A 25,542-nucleotide genomic window follows, 5' to 3' on the forward strand; every position below is an offset into this window, starting at 1 on the left:
GTAATGATGCGGGAAATAATGCAACAAAGAGAGGCACTGATATGTTGTGGGATAGTGACAGGAACACAACAAGCGACGGCGCCGTGGTCAGAGAGTGGCAAGCAGCGGTGGGTGGTGGGAGAGGTTAGGGCTTTGTTCCTGAGTCGGGCCCACACGGACTCCAGGGAGGGCGAAGATCTCGAAGCTCGACTAAGGAGCGGCCAATCGTCGCTGCCACGGCGCTTGCATGCGGCGAAGATTCAAAGGCCCGCTTACGCACACCAGCGGGAGAGCCTTGCTAAATTTACCAAGCCCGTTTCAACACTTTTCCACTGCCTCTCCTATGGTGGAGCCTGTCAAAAAGTACCCAAATTGCCATGTCATGCGTGAAGCCCGTCGTGCTGCTGTCTGTCTGTCTGCCTGTCACCCAAACTTTGACGCCTTCAACCAAGCCGTCATTGCCCTCAACACCCCTCACATGCAGCCTCTCCACGGTACACACGATTGTCTCTATAGAAACCGCCTGCATGCTGCATCGCAACCGCTAGCTCTGCATATCCCGCGCCTCAACACCGTATTCCAAGAATCCAAACGCGCATCCGCGTCTTTGCACGCGCAATCGATAGCCTAAGATCATCGTCTCTACCATTACGCGTCGGCCCATATATTATAACCGCAATCCCCCATCCTCGCAAGCGGCCTTTGCTACCGCACTTGTACCAAGGTACCATTTACAAGAACGTGCCTCGTGCTCACGACCGTTGAGAAACGTACATGTAACTTCACGATCTTATCTCGTGTTGACCAGGTCGCCCACCGTATCGCTGCCGAAGATAGCGTGGCGATCTGACACCATCCTTTTTGATCCTTCCCACGTCCCTCACCTTCTTTTCGGATCCCCGAGACATGCAATGGCCAATGCTCTAACCCATCCGTTTCGTCTCTACCGTTCCCTATCGTCGTCTGCATCTTAATCAACCCGCTCCACGCCGGTCTGTCCAGCTTGCCGTCGTCCTAGGCTTCCCGACACGTATCGGTCGGCTTCCAATCTGGTTGAGACTGCTGGATCCCATTGCCCGGGGCCAAGCGCTCCCTAGGGTACACCCGAAATGAAGCTCGGAGGCGCAGCTGACCGCCCGGTTCTGGAACTTTGCAACGTCCGGCCGAGGCATAGCCGGATTGGGCGAACTAGTGTGTTTGAACAGCCAATCAAACTATATATCGATACCGTATTGCAAGGCGGCGGTCTTGACGTACACGAGGCTGAACTATCTACATGTCGCGCAAGCTGAAGTCGAGCAACGAGCCTGCTGAACCACTCTTGCCATACTGGCAGTTCGAAGCACGCCGCGCGACTCATGCGTGTCGCATGGGCTTCACCATTGCCGCGTGCATACACGCACAGGCATCATGCGACCATGCATACATGTTTTCTTATCCAAACATGTACGATAATTGAAGGGGAGGTTGGAGAAAACAAGTCCACACTGAAGCCCAAAGCTATGACAACCGTACAGTATGTAGAGATGCACGTAGCGCAGATCTACCAGCAGATTACATCTACTAATCGAATTTCTGACGTCGCATCAGTAACCTGCACGCTCCACCACCTTGTCAGTGAGACCCGTTGACTGTCAACCATAACCCAGCGAGCGCGACGTGTTTCAAACGGCGTTATTCGCGCCATGGGCACCCGAGCCCCATCATCGCAGGAAGGAACGTGTTCGATGTAGATCGGCATGTGTATAATCCGGCGCAGCGCATCGTGATCATGTTCATGTCTTCATTTCCCGGTGCATTGCTGCTTACGACTCTACGGCAAGAGCCTTGAGACCCACGATTCTGCCTTCCGCCTTGTCCACGCCCACCACGTAGTACTCTGCCCTGGTGCCCGACAGCTCCACCCGGTATACGTTGACGGTCCCGTTACCGGCTGCCTTCACCGCGTCGATGATCTTTTTGTATTGGCTCTCGAAGCCGGTGCCTTTGACCTCTTCTACCGAGTCGCTCCCGATGAGCTTCTTCAGGTCGTCTGTGTGTATGTTAGCGCATGTTATACTTCGTGAGGCTTGTCGTCGCTGTGCGCGCAAATGAGGGGAATCCCACCAGCAGACACGCTGTCGCCATCAAACTCTAACGCAACCGGTTCAAACGGCTCATCTGAGTCGCTGACATAGTACTCTTCCACTTGTTCCAGCGCTTTGGGTACGGCCGTGTTCACGCTCTTGGTGCCATAGCTCTTCTTCTGCGACGCGTCCTTGGTCTCCGCAGAGCCAGTGTCCTGATTTGCTTTGTCGAGAAAAGCGGCGTAGTCGGCGTCGGAAGACATGTTACGAAGGGCGGTCAGGCGAACGGTTTTGACGCAACAAGCACGTATGGGTAGGAAAGGACGTGAGACGGAGACGATGGAGTGGAAGGTGCGACGTGTGGGTTGGTGATTTTGGACAGCGACACAGGAGGATGGTTGGTCGTTATGGCGCGTCAGTTGTTTGGGGATGTATGAGATAGACGAGAGCTGCGCGTAGTTAGGATGTACAGTATAGCGAGGAAGATGTTGGAGAAGCCTTTCCATGATTTCGCGATGCAGCGCGCTGCGATGACGCAACAGCAGCTAACTGCGGGCGTTTCCACGAGCAGGTGAGCAACCCCACCATTTGCGCCGACCTTAATCACTGCAAGTTGCAGCGAGTAATGACACCACCTGCGCTACTAATGAACAATAGTCACTTGAATGATACGATCAAGTCATGGTGCACACCAAGGCAGCAGAGTATATAGTGATAATCGCATTTTCATTCTCGTGGGTGATTAAGAAATACATACAACACTCGAAAAGCGCGGGGACTATGTAAGGCGCGCAGGGTATCATCGCCATGCGGAAGTACGTTGCCACGTCTCTTCCATGTTTTGCCCTCCAACTAGACATCCCCAACTCCCCAAATCTCACGTAGCTAATTGCAAAAACAAGAAAGTAAAGCCCTGTCAGAAGTCTAGTGCTGCCCAAAGAGTTCCTCGAAATCATCATCCTAAGACTTTTGCTCAGCTGGCGTGGGAGCATGAGAAGGAACGCCGTTGGTAGGCGCGTTGCGAGGGCTGCTGCGCTCAGACTTGGGCGCAGTGGGTTTGGCGTCATCGCCCTCATCATCGTAGTTCTCATCCACGTCCATCTGTCGGGCAGCCGGCTCATGGTGCTCAGGTCGCTCGATGCGCTCCTGCTTTGGTGTCTCCGACATGCGAGACAGTGGTCGCGCAGCTGCCATGGGTGGGAGCGATGGCGGGTGGTGAGCAGCCTCGGACGGGTGGTAGCCATCGTTGAAGCGCCGGGGATCAGGACCTTCCTGAGGGCTCTGGCGCGGCACCTGAGGAGACGACATGCGGTGTGGGGGAGTTGGACGGCGGCTGTGAGGCTCTTCCATCTTCTGACGCTTCTCGTCGTTCATGGGAGGCTTTGCACTCGCGTGGTCATTCTCCTCCCACTCGCGGTGTCGCTTCGGTGGAGCAGTCGGCGGTCGGTCGTCGCGCTCGCGGGCTGCTTGCTCAGCAGCCGTCTGGGCAGAAGCTGGCGGAGGAGCTCCGCTAGCAATGCCACCGGTAGCAGAAGGATCAGCATGGTGCTGGTACGGTCCCTGGTATCCGTTGCGCGGAGATCCCGCTCGGTTCTCGACGATCGGGCGCACTTCCGGAGGTGGGCTGGCAGGGCGAACACCGTATGGGGGTACGCCGCTCTGGCTAGAGGCCTGAGATGGCGGGCCACCGAGACCTGTAGGTGGGGGCGGGGGTGGAGGAGGCACACTACCAGCGTGAGGACCGTAGTTCGGGTTGGAGATACGGTTAGGCTGAGGTGGCTGCTGTTGCTGATGTAGGGGCAGAGGTGGTTGTGGCTGCGCATGAGCCGCCTGCGGTGTCAGCTGCGGTGGCTGAGGGTGGTAGGGGCTGGGAGCAGCATGGTGTGTCTTCGGCGATGGAGACATGCCACGGCGCATTGGCCCGGGTGGTCCGGGAGGTGGGGGACCAGCTGGCCCTTGAGGACCCGGTCCGTTTGTGGGAGGACGAGGAGGCTCTGCGTATGACCTGGGAGCTTCCTGTCGGGGGCTTACGGGCCTCTGGGGAGCATGCTGTGTAGGCGGTCGGATGCCCTCGCGTTGCTCATATGGGTTCAGCTGCTGTGGTGGAAGGCCAGGGTCGCGGATTTGTGCCAGAGGGCGATCCCATCCGGGCGCTAGGGCTGGAGGCGCAGGACCTTGCGGAGGCTGCTGGGGCTGAGGTGCGCCCCATTGCGGAGCGGTAGGTCCATGTACAGAGGCAGGCTGGTAGGCTTGAGGGTGCACGTCTTGGGGTATAGGAGCGTTGCCCTGGTTCGGGGCGCCAGCAGACGTCTGTCCATTCTGCAGAAGCTGCAGGCGAGCCTTGATGTGTACGTTGGACGGGTCGAGGTCGGCCGCGCGCTGGTATGCGTCTAGTGCATCCGCTGTCTGGTTGTTGCAGGACTCGTACTGTGCCATTGTTAGTGAAGAGCCTTCAGTCCAGGGACGATCAACTACTTACCAGTGTGCCGAGGTCGTACCAGACTTCTGAGATGTTGGGGTTGAGGCGGATGGCACGGGAGTATGCATCTAGCGCGTCGCGGTACTGGTTGATCTGGTAGTACAGTACACCAATGCTGCACCAGAAGGTCGGGTTCCTGCCGTCACGGTACACGGCTTGCTGATAAGCCTCGTACGCCTTGGGGTACTTCTGCTGTGACATGTAGCAGCGTCCCAGCAGGTACCAACTCTGCGCGTCCGTTTGATCTAGAGCAATGGATTAGATACACGCGCATAATCACACGGGGATACAATGCTTACCGGAAGCAACAGACTTCTCCAGGTACTCAATGGCCTGCTCCTGGCTAGCGTAGTTGGTGCTCTGCTGGTGGTGTAGCCAGCCCAGCTGCTGTAGGACCTTGGCGTGGTTGGCATCACGCTCGAGAACCCGGCGATAGGCGCCCTTGGCTGCTTCGAACTAATTGTCATGTCAGCGGTGAAAGCTTACGGAGCTTGGTGAGACAAACCTCTTTCTGCTGTTCGTACACATGTCCAATCTGGAACCAGATATCCTCCTCGGTAAGTGGGCGAGGAGGATTGGTGACGATGTATTTGAAGCACTGTCAACTGTTAGAAGCTTTCGTGGGGTGAGATTCAAGTATGCTTACGTCTAGACTCTGGTTGAACTTCTGCTGCTGCTTGTAGATTATGCCAAGGCGGAAGTAGATCTCGTTTGCCTTTTCGAACGTAGGCTCCATGCGCATTACCTGCGAGAAGGCCTCTTCGGCGTGCTCAAGCGATCCGTAGCGATCATATAGTATTCCGATGCCATACCAGAGCTTGGGCTCCTTTGGGTCAGACAAATGGTACAGCGCCTGCTGGTAGGCAGAGTACGCCTGCTGCAAGTCATCCATCATCAAGTAGCAGTGACCTGGTTTTGTTAGTGAGATGCTTCGCGAAAGATGCGCGCAAATTTCTTACCGAGGCTACCCCAAACGTCGCCATTGGCTTGGTCGACTTTGAGAATCGTGCGCAAGTATTCGACAGCTGCTGGGAAGGCATCTTTCGTGCGCAGAATGCACGCGATACCTTGCATAGCTGGCACAGACCACTGGTTGAACTTCAAGGCCTGTTCGTAGCATTGCATGGCGCCTTCCAAGTCTTGCATTTGCTCAGAGAGGGAGCCTGTTGGATGTTAGTCTGTGCCCGTCCTGCGCACACTGGATACTGGCTTACCCATCTGAGTCCATACAGCCTCGGTCAATTGCCCCAAGTACTGCGACGGTGTCTTGGGCTGGGTCGCGTGCGGCGGGTGTCCATTCACCTGCGCGTGCGCGGGATGATGCTGCCCTACATGATGCGGGGGCATGCCCGTAGTGGGCGAGGGTTGCTGGTGTTGTGCCATGAAGGCTGCTTGCGACCGATCTGGCTACAATGCGACGTCTGCGCTACTGAAGCTGCGACAGTGACGGAATAGTCTGATGGAGGGGAAGACCAGACTGGAGCAACTGAAGGGTTGCCGGGCTGTCGATCTGGATGAGTCAGGAGATGCTGCTTGATGGTGGTGATGGAGGATGGCTACGTACAGTCGGGCGTGGGAGCGCGTCTCGCAAGCGTACTGACGGGTGCGAGTCGAGGCGTGGAGGTTGGCGCGGAGAACGACAGCAGCGCGCAGAGGAACACGGACGGTGTGGACCCCGACTTGGAGGGCAGAGCTGTCAAAGAGCAACAATCAATGTGGTGGTCTTCGCCACGACGTGTGTTGAGAAGGAAGGACTGGTGTAGGATGCAGCCTCGCGGAAGAGAAAACAGATGAGGAAGCCGCAGACCAACAGATGGAAGGGGCGCTCCAACGTCCCTTCCATCAGACGTGGGTAAGGGGACCAGATGTTGCAGGGATGCATGGTTTAGCGTGCACGGCTAGCCCAAGACCCACTTTGTGCCAGCCAGTGGGCCGTAAATTACGTGCCTAGCATCGACGCGCTGACTATCCGCCGCGACCCATGCAACCACCGCCGGCGCCTTACTGTACTACTACATCACATTGGTGCCAGGTGACAGACGAGCCAGACTGCTTAATCACGCTGCGCCAGGCGATTTAATTCTGGCAGATCGAATGGTTTGTTTCAGATCGTTCCGTCGGATCTGGTACGGTTCGTCCCAGGTTCACCCAACAGCGGAGCCGATGGATTGACACGCTACCGCCATTACGCTATATGCGCCGCATCTAGAGGACACATCAATCTGGGTTCGCCGATTTTCTACTGCCATGATGATACACTGCCAGCGCAGAACGCCACACCCTCTGCCTGAACGAGTTAATGAGACATGGTCGCAGGGACCGTTGGACGTTGCGAACACATGTGGATCGTGGTTCGAGCATGTTCCAGCCTCAACTTTCTCCCTGCAAAATAAACTCTCTCCAAGGCACCCAATACAGCGCGACACCCACGCTGATGGATGGTGCATTTCTTTTCCCGAGACTGCCTGTTCGCGCAGCGGGGCTTTCTGGGAGGCGTCGCCAGATTACCATGCCAGCCACCCAGACCCCCATCGTCGCCCTACGGCGTCCTCAGCTCGCGCGCCTACTAGGTAAAACGGCATGGTTGTCATTTCGGAACCGCCAGGAATGGGCTGATATAGGGCCTGCAAAAGGGGCACCAAGGCCTACGACGGTGCTGACACAGGTGGTGCGCACCCACACGCAGTACCGTCCAAAGGCCGGGGGCGGGCGATCAGCCAGCCTCCACATGAGAACAGAGAAGCCTCCGTCGTCTGCTTAGCGGCTCTCGGCATGCATCGCAATGTGACGCAGTTGTCCTCCGCTCCCGCGTCCTCGGCAAAAAGGCTCGTGTCACCCAATCCACCCCCTGCCGCAGCCTGAATCTGACAAGAGTCGATCACTTGTTGGCGCATGAGCATGCAACCGGGATTGCGTCGCCTCGGTGCAGGACCAAGCCGCTGGCATCTGCCGCCCTTCACTCGAGCCATGATTGCGTCCAACTTTCTTGGCGTGCTGCAGCCCACCGCACCCGTAGCACATCTGTCGATACCGTTTCCGTCGCTGGTGTCCACGGAGCAGCGTGACCGAGAAAAGGACATCGGGCCGCCGCTAGCGAAAGCCCCTCTCTTAGCATCTGGGCTCAAGAACCGCACCCACGTGAAACTCCAGCTTGTGGATCCAGGGCTGGCCTGCGCGCGTCATCAAAGCCGTGCCGGTAAGCGAGGCTGTTTTTAAAGGGACTGCGGTCTTACCAATGCGGAAGGTCCATCTAGCTCCCTCACCAAACAATTAACATTTCGCTGCCACTTTAAGCTACTGTCAGTTTTCGATTTTCCAAATCTTGTCTGCAGTACATTCTGTCTGAACGCGGCAGACTTGTGCGGTAACGGCGAGGCGCATGCGAAACGCACCAGCAAAACGTTCTGCGCGTCCGTGTCTGTCATGGCGAGGCTCAGATCTGCATCGTGCCCGTCCGCTCACATCGTGACCCGAGAAGCCGAGAGTTTGTCGATCTTTGATAGATACATATCTGCTCCCCATCCTGTCATCAGCGACACGACCTTTACAGAGTGCGATTGTCTTTTTGAAACGTTTTGTGGGACGACGAAGGATTGAGCCTCGTCTTGGCGCTCCAGCTGGCGGCTGCGGCCCGGGGATTTTGCTTCGTTCATCATCTAACTGCCTGACGAGCGGCACCCGGTATTTGTTTCTGTCGACTCCACCCCAGTCAAGGGAAGACCGGACACCTCCAACTGCAGCAGGAAGCAAAAGAACATTACTTGGGCTATTAGACAACCTGCAAGCCTACATTAATGTTGAATTATTAACCTGCGTACTTGTAGTTGTGCAAGCTTAGAAGGACCTGTTCGGTTTCGTCTTTGCCTGAGGAAACTCTATTATCCTACGTCGCTAGCCCCTGCTGAACTGCGTCGCAAGCAAACATATCCTGCCATAAGCCGCCAACACGAGGACCATGACCATCTATCAATAAACCGCCTCCCCGCATTGGCGAGCAAGGCAGGCCATGTATTTAGCCAATACACCTCGTCCATACCAGTGGTAATCCACGCCTACCCCTACCTACTACTATCGCGCATCCGAACGTTTCACGGCGCCTTGATGCTTCCACCCACCTGCATGCTGCGCGCCGTTCAGCGCTGTGACATGACTGGCAAACCGTTCCTCACTGGAGAGTACAACATCTGGAACATGGCTCTATCCATGAATGCTGCGATCTTCATCCCTACACTGCTTTCCGGGTGAGCCTGCATATAGCTAATGCAGGCGATCGGCGACACAGATGAGTGGTTGGTGAGAGCCGTTAGCTGACAGGTTGTGCAACCTCGCTGTTCTGTCCGACAACACCCTTAGTCGCCTGGCTAGCGGAGGGAAGGTCAAGCATTTTCCGATACCCACTTTATCCCCCCACTTGATCCCTCGATTGTCGAAGCAACAGGAAGCTGCACGCCCAGAGAAGGGCTCAAAGAAAACGGGAAAGCGCATGATGCGTTGTGTTACCTCTGCATCCCCTCAGGCCCGCAATATTCCCCGCTCGCATTCATGGGAGTCTCCACCACCGAAAATTGCCACGCTCTCCAACCCGTAGCTCGTCTGTTTGGTTGCGAAAAAACTTTGGTTCGTGTACGCCATGAGCTTGTCATGTTCCATGAAGATGTTCGCCTCAGGGTTGTGTGGGACCGGGCGGCCTCTCGGTGCAACCCTGAAAGGTGGGACCACATCCATTCTCCTTCCGGGATGACATTCCCGAGGTCGAAACGGGCTGCATGAGCAATCATGCGGGCTGCAGGCCGTCTTTATCAAGAAAAGCAAAAACGCACGCAAGGGTGTGGTGGCTGATGCGGCGCTGCTCGCTACGGCTATCGTCACTTTGGTGCCGAACCGATCCCGCAGGCAGAGTATAGACTGTCTGGATGCGAAGCTCCACGCCTCACGTTACTCTCACTCTGCGTTCCATCTTGCTATCACATGGATATGTCGCACGATTTACCGGATGAGACTCCGAACTTCAACAGTGCATCGGCATGACTGTCCATGGTTCCGTTCGTATTCTGACGAGTCAAGGTTCATGGGTGCTTCCTTGTCGGATCAGATTTCCTTTTCCCTCCCAATCTGATAGACTCAACTCCGCAACCACTAGCCAGGAACACATATTGTGACGCATGGTAAGTTCATGGACATATCTCCGATATGCTAAGCCACGTGGTAAATTGTGCGCGATCATGCTTCTGTCGCGCGTCTTCAACAAGTCGCAACATCATCAAGCGTAATACGCACGAAGAGGCGCCTCTAGCTCTCTCCTATATCGAGCAGCATCTTCTCGTTCTACAAACTGAGTAACCGTATACAGACGCCTTCCGTCTCTTGCCTGTATAGTTGGGCTGAAAGCCCGATATGTCACCGTAGCACAGATTACGCGTCCTGGCCTTCTTTGCACTCAACGCCATCATCACAACGGACTACCAGAACTCCGTCACTTGTAGCCTGTAGGTCTTCATCATCCAGAAAGTCTCACTAAAACTATGGTATAAGTCTACATTATCTCATATGTGACTTGCTAGAATATCATGCTACATATGAAGCAACACAACCGTAATCATGACATTATCTAGCGTCTCATGCTTTCTCATGAAGCTTTAGGGGGTGAGGATTACTACACACGTTCAGGACCGGCAATTGCTTGGGGCAGAGCTGTCTCTCCCCTTTCTCATCTGTTTGCAGCTTTGGTCTGCCTGGCATTCATTGTGCATGTTCTGCAACCATATCGGTCTTAGAGATATCGATAACGTCGCTTAGTCCAGTGCCACACGATGAGCAGGTGTTGTGAGCGCCTGGGTAAAAGAAACTGATGGCAGAGGCCACAGGATAGTTCAACCGTTACACTATGTATTGAAGTTTCACATATATAATGCTATGATATTTTTTATGATCGGTTGGTCGATATCGCGCGTCTGGTACGGTTTCATCAGGACTATCTCAACAATGAGTGCGAGATCATGTGCTCGGCGGGAACGCTGCTGCCTTGGGGAAGGTTGAAAGTATTAACCGTAGCGTTCGGGGATACCGACGATTCCACGTCTCCGGTTGTCTACGATGGTTTCAAGTCACTATTTTGGTATGATGAGAAGACCCCGTTATCTGGATGAACGTTACCACTTCCAACACGGACGGTTTCTCTCCGAGCCATAAACGGAAAGATCCTGGGCGATCAGGAACCATATGCAATGGTATCAGACGGTAGGTAATGCGAGCGTAGAGAATATGATGCATGGCCTTCGATTCATACATGCAAGTGCAACAACCTCCCCGTTCCAAGCCCCTCGCAGCTTTGCAGCATAGACACCAGGTCGCATATCGCGGGTACCTACTATACCACAAGAAAACCGATCAGATCCCCATATCATACTGGAGAAATTGTGCCGAACCGCAAGAAGCCGCCGGTTACTTCCGCATGCTTCCCGTTGTCTGACATGACCAGCCTTAGCGAACAGCCCCGATAACACGCGGCGACTCCAACGACCGCCAAAGTCAATTGGAGTAGACTCCAATTTTAGCAACAAGAACGGCCAATGCTTGAAAGGCTTTGCCTCGCTTGGCTGCCTTGGAAAGCACATGGCTATGACGGCAGGAGTTGACCCGTTACCCAAGGCTAAACTGAGTAGCATGCATGGATACGTACTTCAAGCATTGATTTGCGCGTAAGGCGGATTTGGAGATGGAGACACTGAACTCTTGCTATCGCAATGGTCTATCATATCATGGACTAGGAATACGTTACTATGGATAATCACACCCTTCTACCCCAAACACCGACGTAAAAGACAAAAGACCTCCCGGGTATATTTGTATTCCGTCAACTCCGCAGCACCTCAAGAACCCTCAAGCTCACCCAGGGAATCCCCCAGACAAACGGCAAATCTGACACCTTGGTCGGACCGAGACCCGGGCCGTATCGTGCATGCACCGCCAGAGCTAAGCCGCACGTGTCGCTGCTCTCTCAGCCTCGCAATGGCAGTTCCGGTTGGGAAGGTGGGCGTTCACACGCGGCCTTATTTTCGGCATGTGCCTGTCATCATGACCGCCCACGCCGACCCGCGACACAGAACCTTGGAAAGCCAGAGTGAAGCGGTCGACGCGGTTGACGGTCGTCTCCGCCTATGAAGGCTAAACGAGCAAAGAAGAGGCAGATTATCGGCCCTTCTCCACCCCGTAATCCTGTTCTTTTCCCTTATCCCATCTCCACATTGCTGCTATTTGATTCTGCCGCGGCTCTTTCGTCAAAGAACCCCCACATATTGTCCCCGCTTTTTCTTTCCTTGACAACGTTGAGCGATCTGGAGGATGGCTTACTTGCTGACTTTCTTCCACATGCAGCCTGTACACATGCCTTGACTTCGGTTCATGACTTTGTGCTCTCGTTGTGTTTCCGGGCAGGGGTGGCCGAGTCGTAGCTTCTCGGCTTCTTCGCATATGCGTAGTATGGGGCCGTTGTTGGGTTGGGGTTGGGGTATCCAGTGGTTGCACACGTGTATGGTGTAGACGATGTAGCACATGGTCGGGAGGCGTTGGATGGGGTTGTATCGAGCGTAGACGAGTCGTGGAATGGGCTTATTGGAAACCGGAACGAGACGAGTCGATGTGATATATTCGTTTCGGAGGTTGATCGCGCTAGGGCTCTAGGGTAGGTAGATGCGAAGCTCGGGATTTTATTGTGATACGCTTTGGATCTGCGATGAGATCTTCTTGTATACTCTTCTGCTCTAATCGTGAACAATCTCGACACCACTTCTTAACAATCTTGCCGCAACATCCCAACTGACGGGGTTCAGTCAGATCCAGTATTGCCAGTTGCCTCCACCTACGGCCTTTGTAGCCTCACCAAGAGCAACTCTGAGCCTGGATAATGCTACCCGATTTTGATGATGCAATCCTCAAGGCTGAGCTAGCGTAACGGCTTCGACGAAGGCACTTGGCAAAGAAGAGGGAGAAGAAGAAAATGCGCGGGTGGTAGGAGAGACGCAGCACTCAGGGACAGGTGCGGCGACGAGAAGGGAGGAGAGGAGGGAAGAAAAAGAAGAGCAGGAACAAGTGGCTAAAGCCACCCCTTGACATGAATCCGACGTGGACACCATCTTTTTGACATGCCGTTTGAATCGAGACGAGGAAAAAAGCAAAGGCGCTCGAACGCAGCTCGACGTTGCACAGGCCGCTCCCTAACCCCCATCTTGCATTTCCCACCCTTACCGCGCGGCGTTACATATCCCTTCTCTTACACAGCGGTTTTACGAGAAAGGCTTTGCTTCGATGACGGCATACGTCGAAGAAGGGAGGGCCACAGTGCATGTCCGTGCGGCTGAAGGACGCGGGCGTGACCGATGTCCCGGTGTATTGGTTCGCGCGTGTTTGTGGATGCCTAAAACTACACCAACTATGCGGTTCACTGTTGCTTTTTCCTGTTCACCATTACCGATATGCCATCTTCTGAATGCTTTGTTGCTTGCTGGACTGGTGTGCGATGGGTAATTGCGAGTGGGATGCTGCGTGGGAGATAACGAGGCGACCGACGGGCTGTCACGATGTGGTTCGCGCTAGCCGCTTGAAGCGAGGACGGCAAATCAACATAGCTGTTGGTACTACCTTCCTTCCTCTCTTTTGCCGTCCCCACGAGTCGATGCTGCTCTCTTTACGCCCACACCGCTGGATTGCGGCCCGTAACGCACTACAGTTTGGCGCCTGTTGTGATGATCCAATGTCCAAACCGTGTTGCGGATTCAAGGAGCGCCCCATCACACGGCTGAACCTAGATGGCGGGTCGCAGATGCGCCTTCGAGAAGGTGCGGCACGGAGAAGGATGGTCGAAAGTTTGATTGAGCAGATTGTATTACTCCACCTCGACGCCTCAACCTTTACAAATTCGTTGTAGAGCTATACTGATGCTACGTTATAGCTGTCGTGCACACTGTGGCTTGAGGTGAGGTGAGGTGTCAGACCTGACCACGCTCACATCCCTTGGACAATGCGCATCCTTACCGGTACTCAAACTTCCTCGGCGACCGTCCTCCGCGATTACCGCGATAGCAGTGCGGCGTAACCAAGGTCACTCTGTCCACGTGTGAGGAAAAGACTTGTTGACAGCTACTCACACCAGAGTGGCTCGCGTCTGAATGCCGGTGTGTCTGAAATTGACTGCATCGAACGATCCTAATCAGTGACGAGTCAGCGAATACACCGACGTTGGACCTAAACTTCGGGCGCGAAGGACTTACATGCTCGCACCCAATGCATGCCTTCCTCTTTTGCTCTCTTGTACGTCTATCACACCGTTATGTGCTACCACGTCCCCGGAAAACGAGCAACATGTTCTACCCTAAACTCTATCAACGATACCAAAACACACGTTCAAATGGCCAAGGCGACCAATTCGTTTCCCAAGAAAAAAGCGATGTCTGCACCGGGAATTGCCCTCCCTCAACGGCATCTCCGACAAAACCCATAGCCCTCCATTGGCTCGCTCAAAGCCGACTGGTAGTGCATGATACGCCCAAACGCATCATCACACGTTTCTCATCGGTAAGGGGACGAAAGCACGTCGCCAATCGAGGTGACGCGCCCGATACTGTACGTATGCTATCGTGCATATGGTGGGGTTGTCCTTGAAAAGGTGGACCCGACAGTCTGGGTGCGTTGCAAGCAAGGGCTTCTCGAAAAGGGCAATGCTTCCTGCGATAGACGCATACCTCCGGTCATCCGAGGAGAGGAAAATCGAGGTCTATATGTAACACGATGATCATGCGACGCTGCTAGTTGATCCGTTGTCTGCTGAGAGCTCCCTCACACAGCACCCATGTTTGCTCCATGAGATACTTGAACTGCATCGGTGCCAGATAGAGCAGAATGCAGTTAGTTTGAAGAACCGTAAGTAGTAGAGGGGCAGATGCGAGTGCTACTTGGCTCTGCTTCTCTACGTATTGCTAACACATGATATTTACACGATTTTCCAACTCCTTTTCTCATACTACCGCCAGCAGTATCTTTTTAAATCCATTACCACCTCCACAACACCAACATGACGACTCACAGAAGAGGCTGTTGGATGACTAGTTTTCCAAAACCTCTTCCAAATCCACCGACTTTGACAACCTGCTGCAACGCGTCTTCGGCAGTGCCTTGGAAAACTTCTACATTTGGGAGCTCGAAGCGGTCGCCGTAGTTCTCCACGGCCCATTGCAATGCTTTCCAGGCATGCCAATGGTCTTCCGGCCTGGCAGGAGTCTCGATTATATGCGGAACCCCAGGTGGCTGGATGCGCCAGCTGTCTTTCGTGTACGCAACTGGCATGCCGAACCCGCCATCGAATTTGGTTACAGAAGCCAAAGTAGCCGAAGGATTGTTCACGCTTCGCACGACCAGATCTGCTGAAGACGAAGTACCGACCGCGTCCAGGGCATGAGAGATTGGGCCCTCACCAAGAGCCTCCACCGCAGCGGCAATATCAGACACAACAGTCGAGGAAGCGTAATCGAAAACAAGCGTTGCTCCGATCTTCTTCAGTAGCTCATGCCGGGCTGGCGAAGCAGTCACCAAGATATTCTTGCACCCACTGGCACGCAGGAACTGGACGGCGCTGAAGCCGACGCTAGAAGAAGCACCCCAAACCAGGACTGGTTGTGCGCATACTACTGGACTGGTGGGCAAAGGGAACTGGAACAGATTGAAGACCGCGTCTGCAGCCGTCATTGTAACGACTGTCAGCGCTGCGGCGTGGCTCTCCGGAAGATTGGACGGCACTTCGAATACCATGTCTTCTGGGCACGCGAGACGGCGTTGGTGTACGCCGTACTTGAGAGGTCGGCCAATGCCAGAGGGTGTATAGCCAGCCACGGTGGTTCCGTTCTTGAAGCGCGATCCGGTAGGTGTCGATGCAACAGTGCCACAGAAGTCGTAGCCACTGACTGTCGAACGGATGCCAAGCTGTGAGTGTTTGGCGTCTGCCGGGTTGACACCTGAGTATTTCACTTCCACCACTATCTCGTTGGCCGCGATTTCTTCGTGTTTGATATCGTTTCGAATATGGATTTGTCCATCCTCGTCGACGTACAGCGCCTTGCTGGATGTTATAGTCATGGTTTGTGTTGGTGGGTTGGTAACTCCTATTCGCGGGTTGGAGCAGCGAGGGTAAGGTTGGAATTGAGATGAACGGACTGATCCAGTAAAATAAACATGGAAAATGCTCGTCTTGTACTCACGGTTCTAGTCACCGCGGTCGGTACCCGCGCATGCCGCGCATTACTGCGCGCCACGGCACGTACGTAGGCGATGCAGGTACTGACCCAGGAGGTTGCCGGGAGCTAGCAATTGTATCTCTCCGACCCTGTTAGTGTCGACGTGTTGAACATCAAACATGGTTGGGGATTACGTGCCAAGTCTTTCGGCCGAGCATGCCCAGTGTTGTTGTACGATAATCGAACAACGGAGCCGGACAAACATACATGCCGATAGTATATCATCATCCTCCTCTTAGCCCTCCACCATCTATGTCCCTAACCTCAAGCCTACCACACCTTAACGTCGGGTGTTCCCAACGGTAGATGCGGTAATGCAAACCGGAATGTGGAGTTGATAAATATGCTTCGAAAAGCGGGCATAAATAGTGCCTTTGCGCAGGATGTTGCACTGTTGGTATACGATCGAATCAATTCCTTCTCAAAAACTTCTATCGCCTCTTGATCTCTTTACATCGTCTCTTCGCTACCATGACTTCAATCAAAATCAGCTCAGTCGACGTCAAATTTCTCGACTCTGTCAATCAGAACATCCCTCCACTGAACCAAAGGACGACCGAACTTCCACCGGGTCACAGAAAGCAACCAACATTCCGCCCGTTTACAACAACGACCATCTTCGACCAAGACCAAGCCCTTACGCTTAGAGATGGAACGGTGATCTATGCCGACGTATTCCGTCCCAAAACTGACGAGAAGGTTCCTGCAATCGTCATGTGGGGCCCATATAGCAAGACTGGAACGGGAATGCTAAACATTCATGGCATGCCACTGCGAGCCGGTATACCAGAGCCCCAGCTATCAGGCTACGAAGGCTTCGAAGGGTAAGCCTAGAACCAAGATAGCATGAAAGCAGAGGGCGAATTCCCCACTAACCACAACTCCAGTCTCGATCCTGCAGAATGGGTACCGCGTGGCTACGCCATCGTCATGATAGACCCAAGAGGCGTGAACAACTCCGGGGGCAACATCCACTTCTGGGGCAGCACCGAAGGCCGCGACGGCCACGACGCCATCGAAGAGCTCGCCAAGCTCCCTTGGTGCTCTGGCAAACTAGGCTTATCAGGCAACTCCTGGCTCGCAATATCCCAGTGGTTTATCGCGGCTGAGCAGCCACCACATTTGGTATGTATTGCGCCTTTGGAGGGCTTATCGGATCCTCTGCGCGAGCAGTCGCTACGTGGAGGTATTCCGAACACGGGGTTCAACGAATGGGTTGCTACTATGTTGGCGGGGAAGAACATGGTGGAGGACTATGCTGCAATGGCCCATATGAATCCTGTGCCTAAGGGATATCTCGACGATAAGCGTGTGGATATGGCGAGGATCAAGGTGCCTGTTTATATCGGGGCCAGCTATTCCTCGACTCTCCATACCATCGGCGCCCTACGAGCTTTCGAGGAGATGCAGCATCCAGATAAATGGTGCGTATTACCCCCATCTTGCTCTCGTCCACAAAATTTGCAATTATTGACAACTTCGTATCTAGGCTCGTCCTCCACGCAACTCAATAATGGTACGACCTCTACAGTCCAAGCCGCACCGCAGACCTCGCCCGGTTCTTCGACTTCCACCTCAAAGGCCTTTCCAACAACTGGCCGCAGACAGCACCCGTCCGCATGGCCTTTTTGAACTTCACCAAACCAGTTCTGTTAGACCAAGAATACACCGATCTACCATGGCACCTCCCCACTACGACGGTCCAGAAACTGCATCTCGGTCCCACCGGCACCCTCACCCCAACCGCACCCCTCTCAAAAACCACAATCGACTATCAAGCCGACTCCTCCTCCGAACTAACCTTCACATACACCTTCCCGAGCAAAACCATACTAACCGGTCCCTCCACCCTCGTCCTCTCCATCGCAACACAGGATCACAACGACCTAGACATCCACGCCCACATCTTCAAAGCCTCTGCATCGGGTACCATGCTTTCTCACCTAAACATTCCCATCCCGGACAACACACCCTCTGAAGTCGCGGAGAAAATGACGCAAAATAGGGTCTGGCGGTACCTCGGTCCCAGCGGCATGTTGCGCGCGTCTAAACGCCATGTGTCGGACGCGCTGCGGGGCAAGACGTGGGAAACGCTGTCGATGGAGCGCGAGGACAAAGTTGCGCCGGGGGAGGTGGTTAGGTTGCGTGTCCAGCTTTGGCCGACGGGTATGGTGTTTGAGGCTGGGGAGATGATGGTGCTGAAGGTTAGCGGGCGGGAAATGGGGTTGAGGGATCTTCCTGGGGCCATGGAGATGAGGAATGAGAATATAGGGAAGCATGTGATACATGTTGGTGGGGAGATGGAGGGGTATCTTGAGTTCTTCACGCTTTGATGGGAGGATGCTGTTGAACACGGAGTGGATACTATGAAGAGGGTCGTACATAAGGGTGACAGGCACCAGAAGAGTACATACAGTTGACAGAAATTGAAATCGAAGAAGCGTTGTTGATTGTTGTTGAACGAATTGCCACGTATGAGTCGCTGATGAAAGAAAGAATCAACATGGTCGAGCGGATGGCAGATTCTTATGGTAAGAAACTGCGTATGCTCGAGCGCCGAATTATGACACTTTGTGTCTTTGGAAGGAAGTTGCTGCCGCAGACAATTGAGAAGGCATGATTGCGCATAGAGGGAATAGAGAAGCAATGATCTTGAACAGCAGGAGTGGCATGTAAGAAGTACAGAAACAACAGTAACGTACGCAGGCACTAGTACCTTTCTCTTACAGGTGAACTACAAGGGATCTGCTGGATACCAAAGGATCTAAAGAATTTCGAAGATACGCGAATTGTCTAGCTCGTGTATTTCTATAATTTATTAGATCTTTTGGTATCTAACAGATCCCTTGTAGCCCACCTGTAAAAGGGAAGTGTACCTTCCCCACACTCTCAAAATCCGCTTAGAACAGCCACTTCTCGCCCATTCTCCACGAGACCAAGTAACAAGATTCCATCGCACAGCTCCACAAGATGCTTAACCTCCGATCCAACTCAAGCCATGTCCAAACCAAAACCTGCCAGTAGAACCCCGCCAAGTCACCGTATGATGTTTGGGATTGTACGATACTTGAAGGTTTGTATGGTCCAATCCCAAATATCATACAGTGGATTGGCGGGTTAACTTCATCCAAGTGGAAAAGAAGCTTTGTATAAGCCAAATATCGTGTCCTTCGGTACATCGACACGAAAGCTTGCAGAGGAGCGCGAGACATTACGGACGTCGGGTGATGGGTTATTACGGGCGGAGGAGGACGCTATTGTCGTGTTCGATTGTGGGCAGATGTCCGTCAGCACAAACATCTGTCCACAATCGAACACGACAATAGCGTCCTCCTCCGCCCGTAGTAGCGTATCTCCGCACAATGTAGCCTACGCCGTCACGTCACCATACAGCTCACCTGCAAGGCCGCGAAAAGATCAACGCCGTGCCGGTCATGTTGCACACCATCTCCCATCTCGACGACAGGCGACCCCAGGCAGCCCCACGCGACCACCCACTGGACCCTCAGCAATATATTCTAGCGGATACAAAATCTGCAGGGTCATTCGAATCGAGAGCGGTGGGCAGGGCGAACCGAGGCGAGACGGGAAATCGAAGGCGACGGCACGACGGGGAGGGTGTGGTAGGATCTACAAAGATCGACGTGGTGATGTGTTCCGCGGAGGGGATGACAAAGCGTGTGGGTAATAGCTGACATGGATTGTAATTCATGTTCGCTGTTTGATGGGAATTCTGAAGCTGCTGGTGCTTGTATGTGGGGTTGACGAAGTGATCGAGATGGGTGTCGAGTGTGTCGGCTCTTCGTTTCGAGGATGTGTGAACGTTTGGATCGGCGTTGCGTGAGACGGTGGAACGAAGTAGTGGCATGGCTTTTCGAAGGACAGATGCCAGCATCAGGCGGGGTGATGTCGGCCGCGTATTTCCCAATTTGCCAGTCGTGCGTTATTGCGACCGGAGAACCGATACCCTCATCAGCGCGCCTTCATACTCCCGTCACTTCATCTCCCAACCCTCACTTCTCGTGTATGCCAGCTGAACCACTCTTTCTGCCGTATTGAAGTACCCCATTCCCTTATCAAAGTTGTCTTCCCCATCTCTTCCAACCTCTCATTTCCCATTCTCCCGCGCCTCTTTCTCCCTCCTGCGCTCAGCAAATCCCGCCATCTTCCTCTCCATCTCGTTCTTCTTGAGCATTAACTCGGCGCGCGTAGTCTCGAGCTGTGCGATGCGTTCTTCGGGTGTGGCTTCGATCATGTATCGTGTTTTCTGTGAGGAGTGGGGTTAGTGGGTGAGGACAGGTGAATGGTTGTAGCGAGGGAATGCTCAGCGTGCGCATTGAGGGGAAGGGTTGTCGGGAGGAGGGCTGCAATATATGAATGAAGAGGGGACATACCTGTTTGACTTCTTGCTGTCCCTTCAATCCCGCACCGTAGATAGTACCCGTAATCGTAATCGAAGCGACGGCAGCAGTCATAATCCACCGACGAACCGTCTGAAGGGTCGCCATGTTTTCTATAATACCAGAAATAGAGTGGTTCAGTACGACGACGTGTCAATGGCGATACACAGTCATGTTGCGATGAACGAAAACGTTGCTCTTGGAGGGAAAAAGTGCGACGACCTTCGGTGGATATTCAATCAAACCGCCAAGGCCTTTTCGCCGCGGGAGTCCCACCAACAAAGCCGATGCCGTGCGACACGCCCTCCCCCACACGCACCCAAGACAACACAAACAAACACACTCCTTCTAAACCTCTCTACCCTACCTGACGTCGACCCGCCGCTCTCGCAAAAGAAAACGATCAGACAATCGCAATGTCAAACGTCCCCCGCTCCCACACCCCCGCCGGCGGTTCACGCCTCAGCACCGTGCCCTCGCAGAAGCCGCGCCAACTCTCGCACCTACAAGCGCAACTCGCGCAGTTGACGGCGAATATGTCGGATCTGGAAAGTTTGATGCGTATGACAGCCGGTCAGGCGCAGGACATGCGTGGTCTGGGTGGGTATGCTGGTGCTATGTGAGTTGTCCCACGGAACAGCAGGGTGGCTGGAAGGTGTTGGGTTGAGCTTGGATTTCGAAACAGGGTGGCATGCTAATGAGATGTGTGTAGGTTTATGGCTGCGAGTAAAGTTCTGGGTGAAGAGACGGTCAAGGGGGGAGGGGGTGATAAGGAAGGCAAGGAGGGCGATAAGTGAGGCGGAGGGCTGAGAGGAGAGAGATTATGCATCATCCCACCGGAGGTACCACGATACGCATCGACGATAACGCGCCGCGGAGTTGTATCTACAACGATAGACGAGACGGATATTGTGCAGGAGATAGGGAGGCCGGGTACCCCCATCTCTTCAGAGGGAACGCGGTATTCTTGCCATCCAACAAGAGATGGACTGGGTCAGATCACAGCAGCGTATCACAGCTGAAGTACCTATACTCGTTGGAAGAGAGGGTTCACTGCAAGAGAAACAAATATTGCTCATGTCCACGCGACGCGTCGCGGCGTGTCGTGATGCGCGGGTGTGCACCCGTAGTAGATATCCAGCAATGTACTCAGTTACGCGCTCTGTCGATATCCATACCCACACCCATCTCACCCTACCCTCTACATTCGTCATTCCAACATGTTATGCCCATCCGCCGTTCCAATCACTTTGCAGAATGGAACAAGACATTCGCCGACGGCGAGCCAGCCCCCTAGTCATTGTCCTACTATCAAAACCGCGCACAGATGTCTCACTCCCCCAGTTCCCCAACATCTCCAGATGATAACCTCCAAGCTACCGAACTTCCAGCCACGCAGCACCACATCTCCCATTCGCCGCGTTCCATTCCCAGTTCATCCAATGATACTAACGCTCGACCGCATACCCGCAACAGACATACATGCACGTCCGCGTACCTTGCATCAGATAAGGGTCCTTACCGAGAGATAGTACTATCACTATCTCTACTATCTCCTCGCTGCGCCTTCAAACGGCAACCCACAAGCCAATGAAGTCCGGGGAACTGTGGCTGGCCTTCCTATCGTGGACATGGTTTCAGAGTTTGTGAGGCTCAATGGCCCCTGTGAGCCTCGGAGGGGGGGTTGGCAGTGTCAATCATGGACCACTAAGCGTGGCGTTATCAATCGCGCAATGATAACGAGCGATGGTCTCACCGGCCTATCTATGCGTGCGTAAGGTTTTTCGCTGGGTCTGAGCGTGCGTGTGCTTGGGTTATAAGTACACGGGTGTCGTCTTTGGGTGTTGGATTCGATGGTGCTTACTCTTGCTGCTGGACTCGATTCCGCTCCGCCGTTCGACTGCCTCTTCCGGAATGCCAAGACAAGATACTTTGGATGGATGCGACTTTACCTACCTGGGACGGATAGATGATGGACGACAGTGGATGACGATGGAGATGGAAAGACGGTGAGGAGGTCCATGGTAGTCCCCGGGGTATCACGATCGGTTCGACCTCGTTGCGAGACAGCCTCACGATTTCACCACAGCATGAAGCTATTCGCACATTTCACGCCGCCCGCCGAGCCACGCAACGCAATACCCCCGCTACCCATGCCCGCCGAGCAGCGCCCAAGACGGCGAGTAGCGCCGTCAGACGTCATTGTATTTTCGCAACATCGGCAAAGCGTTGATCGCTACAATACGCTCGAGTGACATCGAGTCGCAGCGCCCGACCAAGGCTGGTCTGGCCTGATCAACCGGAACAAGGACTAGAAACGGAACAAGAGCACGCGAGCCTCCACGTCAGCGCCCCGGCAGCAAGCACACGAGCAGGACCCTTTCCCGTCCGCCCTCGTCTTAACCCACGATCGGCCCCCAGTACGATGGCCAACCGTTGCGAGCCCAACTGTGGAGATCGCCCGTCCGTCCAAGCGACCGACCGAAGTGTGGTCGATGGGGAGAAGACGGACAGGCGAGGGGGCCATCGTCATCGTCGAAAGGGAAATTTCCCCCGAATCATTTTGCCAATATACAACGTCTAAATGAATCACGTACACGGACCCCCACGGGCATCCCGCGTTTTCGTATCAGGAGCGCATGCGACCTTGCCCACTCAGCAGACAGCCAATGTTTCAACTCGACCAACAGAGACGTGCATCCGTCTTGTTAAGACGAGGGGGGGCTGTGTAATACCATTTCTTCATCGGGTCGGGCGGTTGGGTAGTTCCGCGTCAGTTGTGGGTTTTGGTATACAACTTGCCAGCACGCCATACAGCCGTCCGGACATTGCGTGCTCGCAACGGATATTTCCGCGGTAGCCCTGGAGAAGCACAAAGGAAATGAAGTAGAGCGGGATCGGATGGTCGCTTCGCTTGGTCGGGCCAGAAGAAAAATCAGGATTACAGCCAGTGCAAGACCGCAGAAAGCAGAATAGCATGGTAAAATTGCAAGTGTGTTGAACGACATCTGCGTCTGTAGCGTGCCCAAGTCGGCAATGCGGCGACAAGCGAGGTTAGAGCGGATTCTGTCGGGTTTAGCAAAGCGTCTAGGCTCCACATCCTGGCTGATTGCATGCATGCAAGTCAGATGCAAGTGGATTGGGAGGCTTGCATGAGACAGGGGATACAGCAGCGAGGCCGCTTACTCTCTGGGGCAATGAGCGTGGGGTCGCTGCGTGCGATCAATATCTGGCATACCCTGCCTATGCATGGTTTTGTCATTGATGAGTAACTGCTAGCGGGCGGGTTGTTCCTGTAGGATTCACGTAGGAGTGAGATGCAGGATTAGTTGTTTACGCTGTTGCGCGTCCTATGTGTATTCGTACCTTTTTCTGTTTCCGAGCCTCTGACATGTGAAACTCCACCACGGCGGTCGGACAACAGGGGTCCGGCGATTGTATCCAGGTTAGCGGACGCGCAACATCAAACATTGGGTGTTCGCGGCTGGTGCTAGATGAAATCGACGGCCGAAGTAATGCCACTGCAGATGTCGGAGGGAGTCGAGTGGAAAGATCAACATCGCCCTGGACCCTTTACTTTGGTGGGTAACCCGGTGGGTACGCAGTTCGACCTGGAAAAGCAATATGCTGCATGAAACGAGTCCACCAATAGCCAGCTCCCTGTAAGCTGATATTAGGGACAGCTCGCGGCTAAAATTGTCGTCCGGTTGGGAAAGGAGGGGACCGAGAGCGAGAGAGCGAAAGCAACGGCGTCCGATCCACAGGTACCGCTCAGCGTGTCTCGAGATCGTTGGGAATGTAACGTGGTCCGTTGTCAGTCGGATAGTGTATTGAAGGAGCCGTCGAGTCTTCCCTGCCCGATGCGGCCCTAACATAAAGTCGAGATCTTGAACTGCAATAGGTGCATAGTTCTAGAAGGAGAGGTACGTCCGCCACTGCGACAGCGACTACAGGAACTACAGGACAAGCTGCATGTTCTCGACTTTACAGTTCAGTTGTCTCCACCGTCCGCGTCACCGTTGGATCTTGCATTGTCCTGGTAATGTATCTCCCACCCGTCCGGATCTTGACTGCGGAACCGCAGGTCAGTCAGGCCCCCCAGGCAAGAGATTGAAAGTATATAGTTGTGAAGAAGCAGAGTTTGGTTGTGCCAATGCCCTGTGAGGGAGCAGCAGCCGCGGCCCAATGGCGTCAGCTGCAGTGTTACGGTTGTTGAGTGCGCCACAAACCAGCAATGGCGTGTGTGTTCTGGCACCGGCAGGCGTTGTCGGATGAGCGACTCAAAGCGCAGTTCACTGGCAACCACGTGCTCCGCGCTATGTGCGGTGGATCGTTGTGTGGGCCTGGTAAACAAAGACCCTGAGATTTGTGAGGCTATCGGGAAATCTAGGAAAGGAAGTGCCGAGATGCAGTCGCGTTCGGCACCATTCGGATGACATGCTCCACCGTCGGGTAAACGATGGGAGTGCTATGGATCTATACACGCGGTGAAAGCCCTCTTGTTCGGCGCTGGTCACAAGACACAATACTGCTATTGCATGCAGTCGGCTGACAAGCTCGCGGTGACGGTGAGGCAGGCGAGGCAAGGCATACTTGCCCTGGGTCGAGCAGTGCAGCCTCCATCGAGACTACAGCGTAGCGCAGCGTAGACGTCGACAGGAGCGGGTAGGCAATGCACAGGAGCCAATCGAGGCGGGCTGCAGATGTCTCTTCGCGTAAGCTTTTGCCGGCTGGTGTTGGTGGGCCGTAGTCGTGCAGTAGAACATGTCAAGAGGGAACATTGGCGAGGCCTGAAGGAAGTGACGTCCCGGGATCAGCGCAGTGCAGATGGCATCGTGAATCGTGGTTTCTCTAATTGTTCTCGAAACGAGACACCGAGGGCCTAGGGTTCTTCTGGTAGGGCTCTGGTGTTGACTGGCGTCGCTGGTCTGCACGACAGCAGCAGCACGCCGACAAACTGGCCGCTCGTAATTCTGAGCTCCGAGACTCTGTCCGGGGTTCCCAAGAATCCTCGCAGCACGGTTCAGGCGGTCTCGATAGGAGCAAGGGCGTGCATGCTAAGCGGCAGGCAAGCATTCTCCCGTTCAGCCCACACACACCTCGCGGGCCATGAGCTCAACCGCCGTGGGTCATCGCACATCTGAGGTTGCAGTGGCTGCGGGCCCGGAGGCTTCACGCCGCAAACGCGTCAGGTCTGGGTGTCGTGTGCGCGCAGCATTGCTTTTCTGAGTCGCGCACTTGACGACAGTGTGGAGAGGGCGTGCCGCGCTGCGAGGGTAGGGAACGCCCCAAACAGGACCCTCCCTAGCAGCTAGGGTGCAGGCTGCACGTGTGAT

General features: G+C 54.4%; 7 protein-coding genes across 7 annotated transcripts; 2 read left to right on the plus strand and 5 right to left on the minus strand.

Annotated features, from left to right (window-relative positions):
* Positions 1-1,784: 1,784 nt before the first annotated feature.
* Positions 1,785-2,308, minus strand: J4E92_003071 (uncharacterized protein; the record flags this gene model as incomplete). Its single annotated transcript, XM_051494471.1, has 2 exons — positions 1,785-2,011; positions 2,086-2,308. 2 exons carry the CDS (start codon positions 2,306-2,308, stop codon positions 1,785-1,787), a joined length of 450 nt encoding a protein of 149 aa, XP_051354764.1.
* Positions 2,309-3,005: 697 nt separating this feature from the next.
* On the minus strand, positions 3,006-5,907 carry J4E92_003072 (uncharacterized protein; the record flags this gene model as incomplete). The annotated part of the gene is made up of 7 exons (XM_051494472.1): positions 3,006-4,472; positions 4,525-4,769; positions 4,824-4,980; positions 5,030-5,122; positions 5,171-5,433; positions 5,484-5,687; positions 5,739-5,907. The coding sequence occupies 7 exons, from the start codon at positions 5,905-5,907 to the stop codon at positions 3,006-3,008; spliced, it is 2,598 nt and encodes an 865-aa protein (XP_051354765.1).
* Positions 5,908-11,870: 5,963 nt separating this feature from the next.
* Positions 11,871-12,077, minus strand: J4E92_003073 (uncharacterized protein; the record flags this gene model as incomplete). Its single annotated transcript, XM_051494473.1, has 1 exon — positions 11,871-12,077. One exon carries the CDS (start codon positions 12,075-12,077, stop codon positions 11,871-11,873), a length of 207 nt encoding a protein of 68 aa, XP_051354766.1.
* A 2,521-nt stretch (positions 12,078-14,598) lies between these two features.
* Positions 14,599-15,648, minus strand: J4E92_003074 (uncharacterized protein; the record flags this gene model as incomplete). Its single annotated transcript, XM_051494474.1, has 1 exon — positions 14,599-15,648. The coding sequence occupies one exon, from the start codon at positions 15,646-15,648 to the stop codon at positions 14,599-14,601; it is 1,050 nt and encodes a 349-aa protein (XP_051354767.1).
* A 629-nt stretch (positions 15,649-16,277) lies between these two features.
* Positions 16,278-18,139, plus strand: J4E92_003075 (uncharacterized protein; the record flags this gene model as incomplete). Its single annotated transcript, XM_051494475.1, has 3 exons — positions 16,278-16,630; positions 16,694-17,230; positions 17,338-18,139. The coding sequence occupies 3 exons, from the start codon at positions 16,278-16,280 to the stop codon at positions 18,137-18,139; spliced, it is 1,692 nt and encodes a 563-aa protein (XP_051354768.1).
* A 1,775-nt stretch (positions 18,140-19,914) lies between these two features.
* J4E92_003076 (uncharacterized protein) lies at positions 19,915-20,314 on the minus strand (the record flags this gene model as incomplete). Its single annotated transcript, XM_051494476.1, has 2 exons — positions 19,915-20,073; positions 20,201-20,314. 2 exons carry the CDS (start codon positions 20,312-20,314, stop codon positions 19,915-19,917), a joined length of 273 nt encoding a protein of 90 aa, XP_051354769.1.
* A 428-nt stretch (positions 20,315-20,742) lies between these two features.
* J4E92_003077 (uncharacterized protein) lies at positions 20,743-21,003 on the plus strand (the record flags this gene model as incomplete). Its single annotated transcript, XM_051494477.1, has 2 exons — positions 20,743-20,825; positions 20,919-21,003. 2 exons carry the CDS (start codon positions 20,743-20,745, stop codon positions 21,001-21,003), a joined length of 168 nt encoding a protein of 55 aa, XP_051354770.1.
* Positions 21,004-25,542: the final 4,539 nt, after the last annotated feature.

The sequence above is a fragment of the Alternaria infectoria genome (assembly GCF_024043175.1).
Source record: "Alternaria infectoria strain BMP 0036 chromosome Unknown scaffold_4, whole genome shotgun sequence".
NCBI lineage: Eukaryota > Fungi > Ascomycota > Dothideomycetes > Pleosporales > Pleosporaceae > Alternaria > Alternaria infectoria.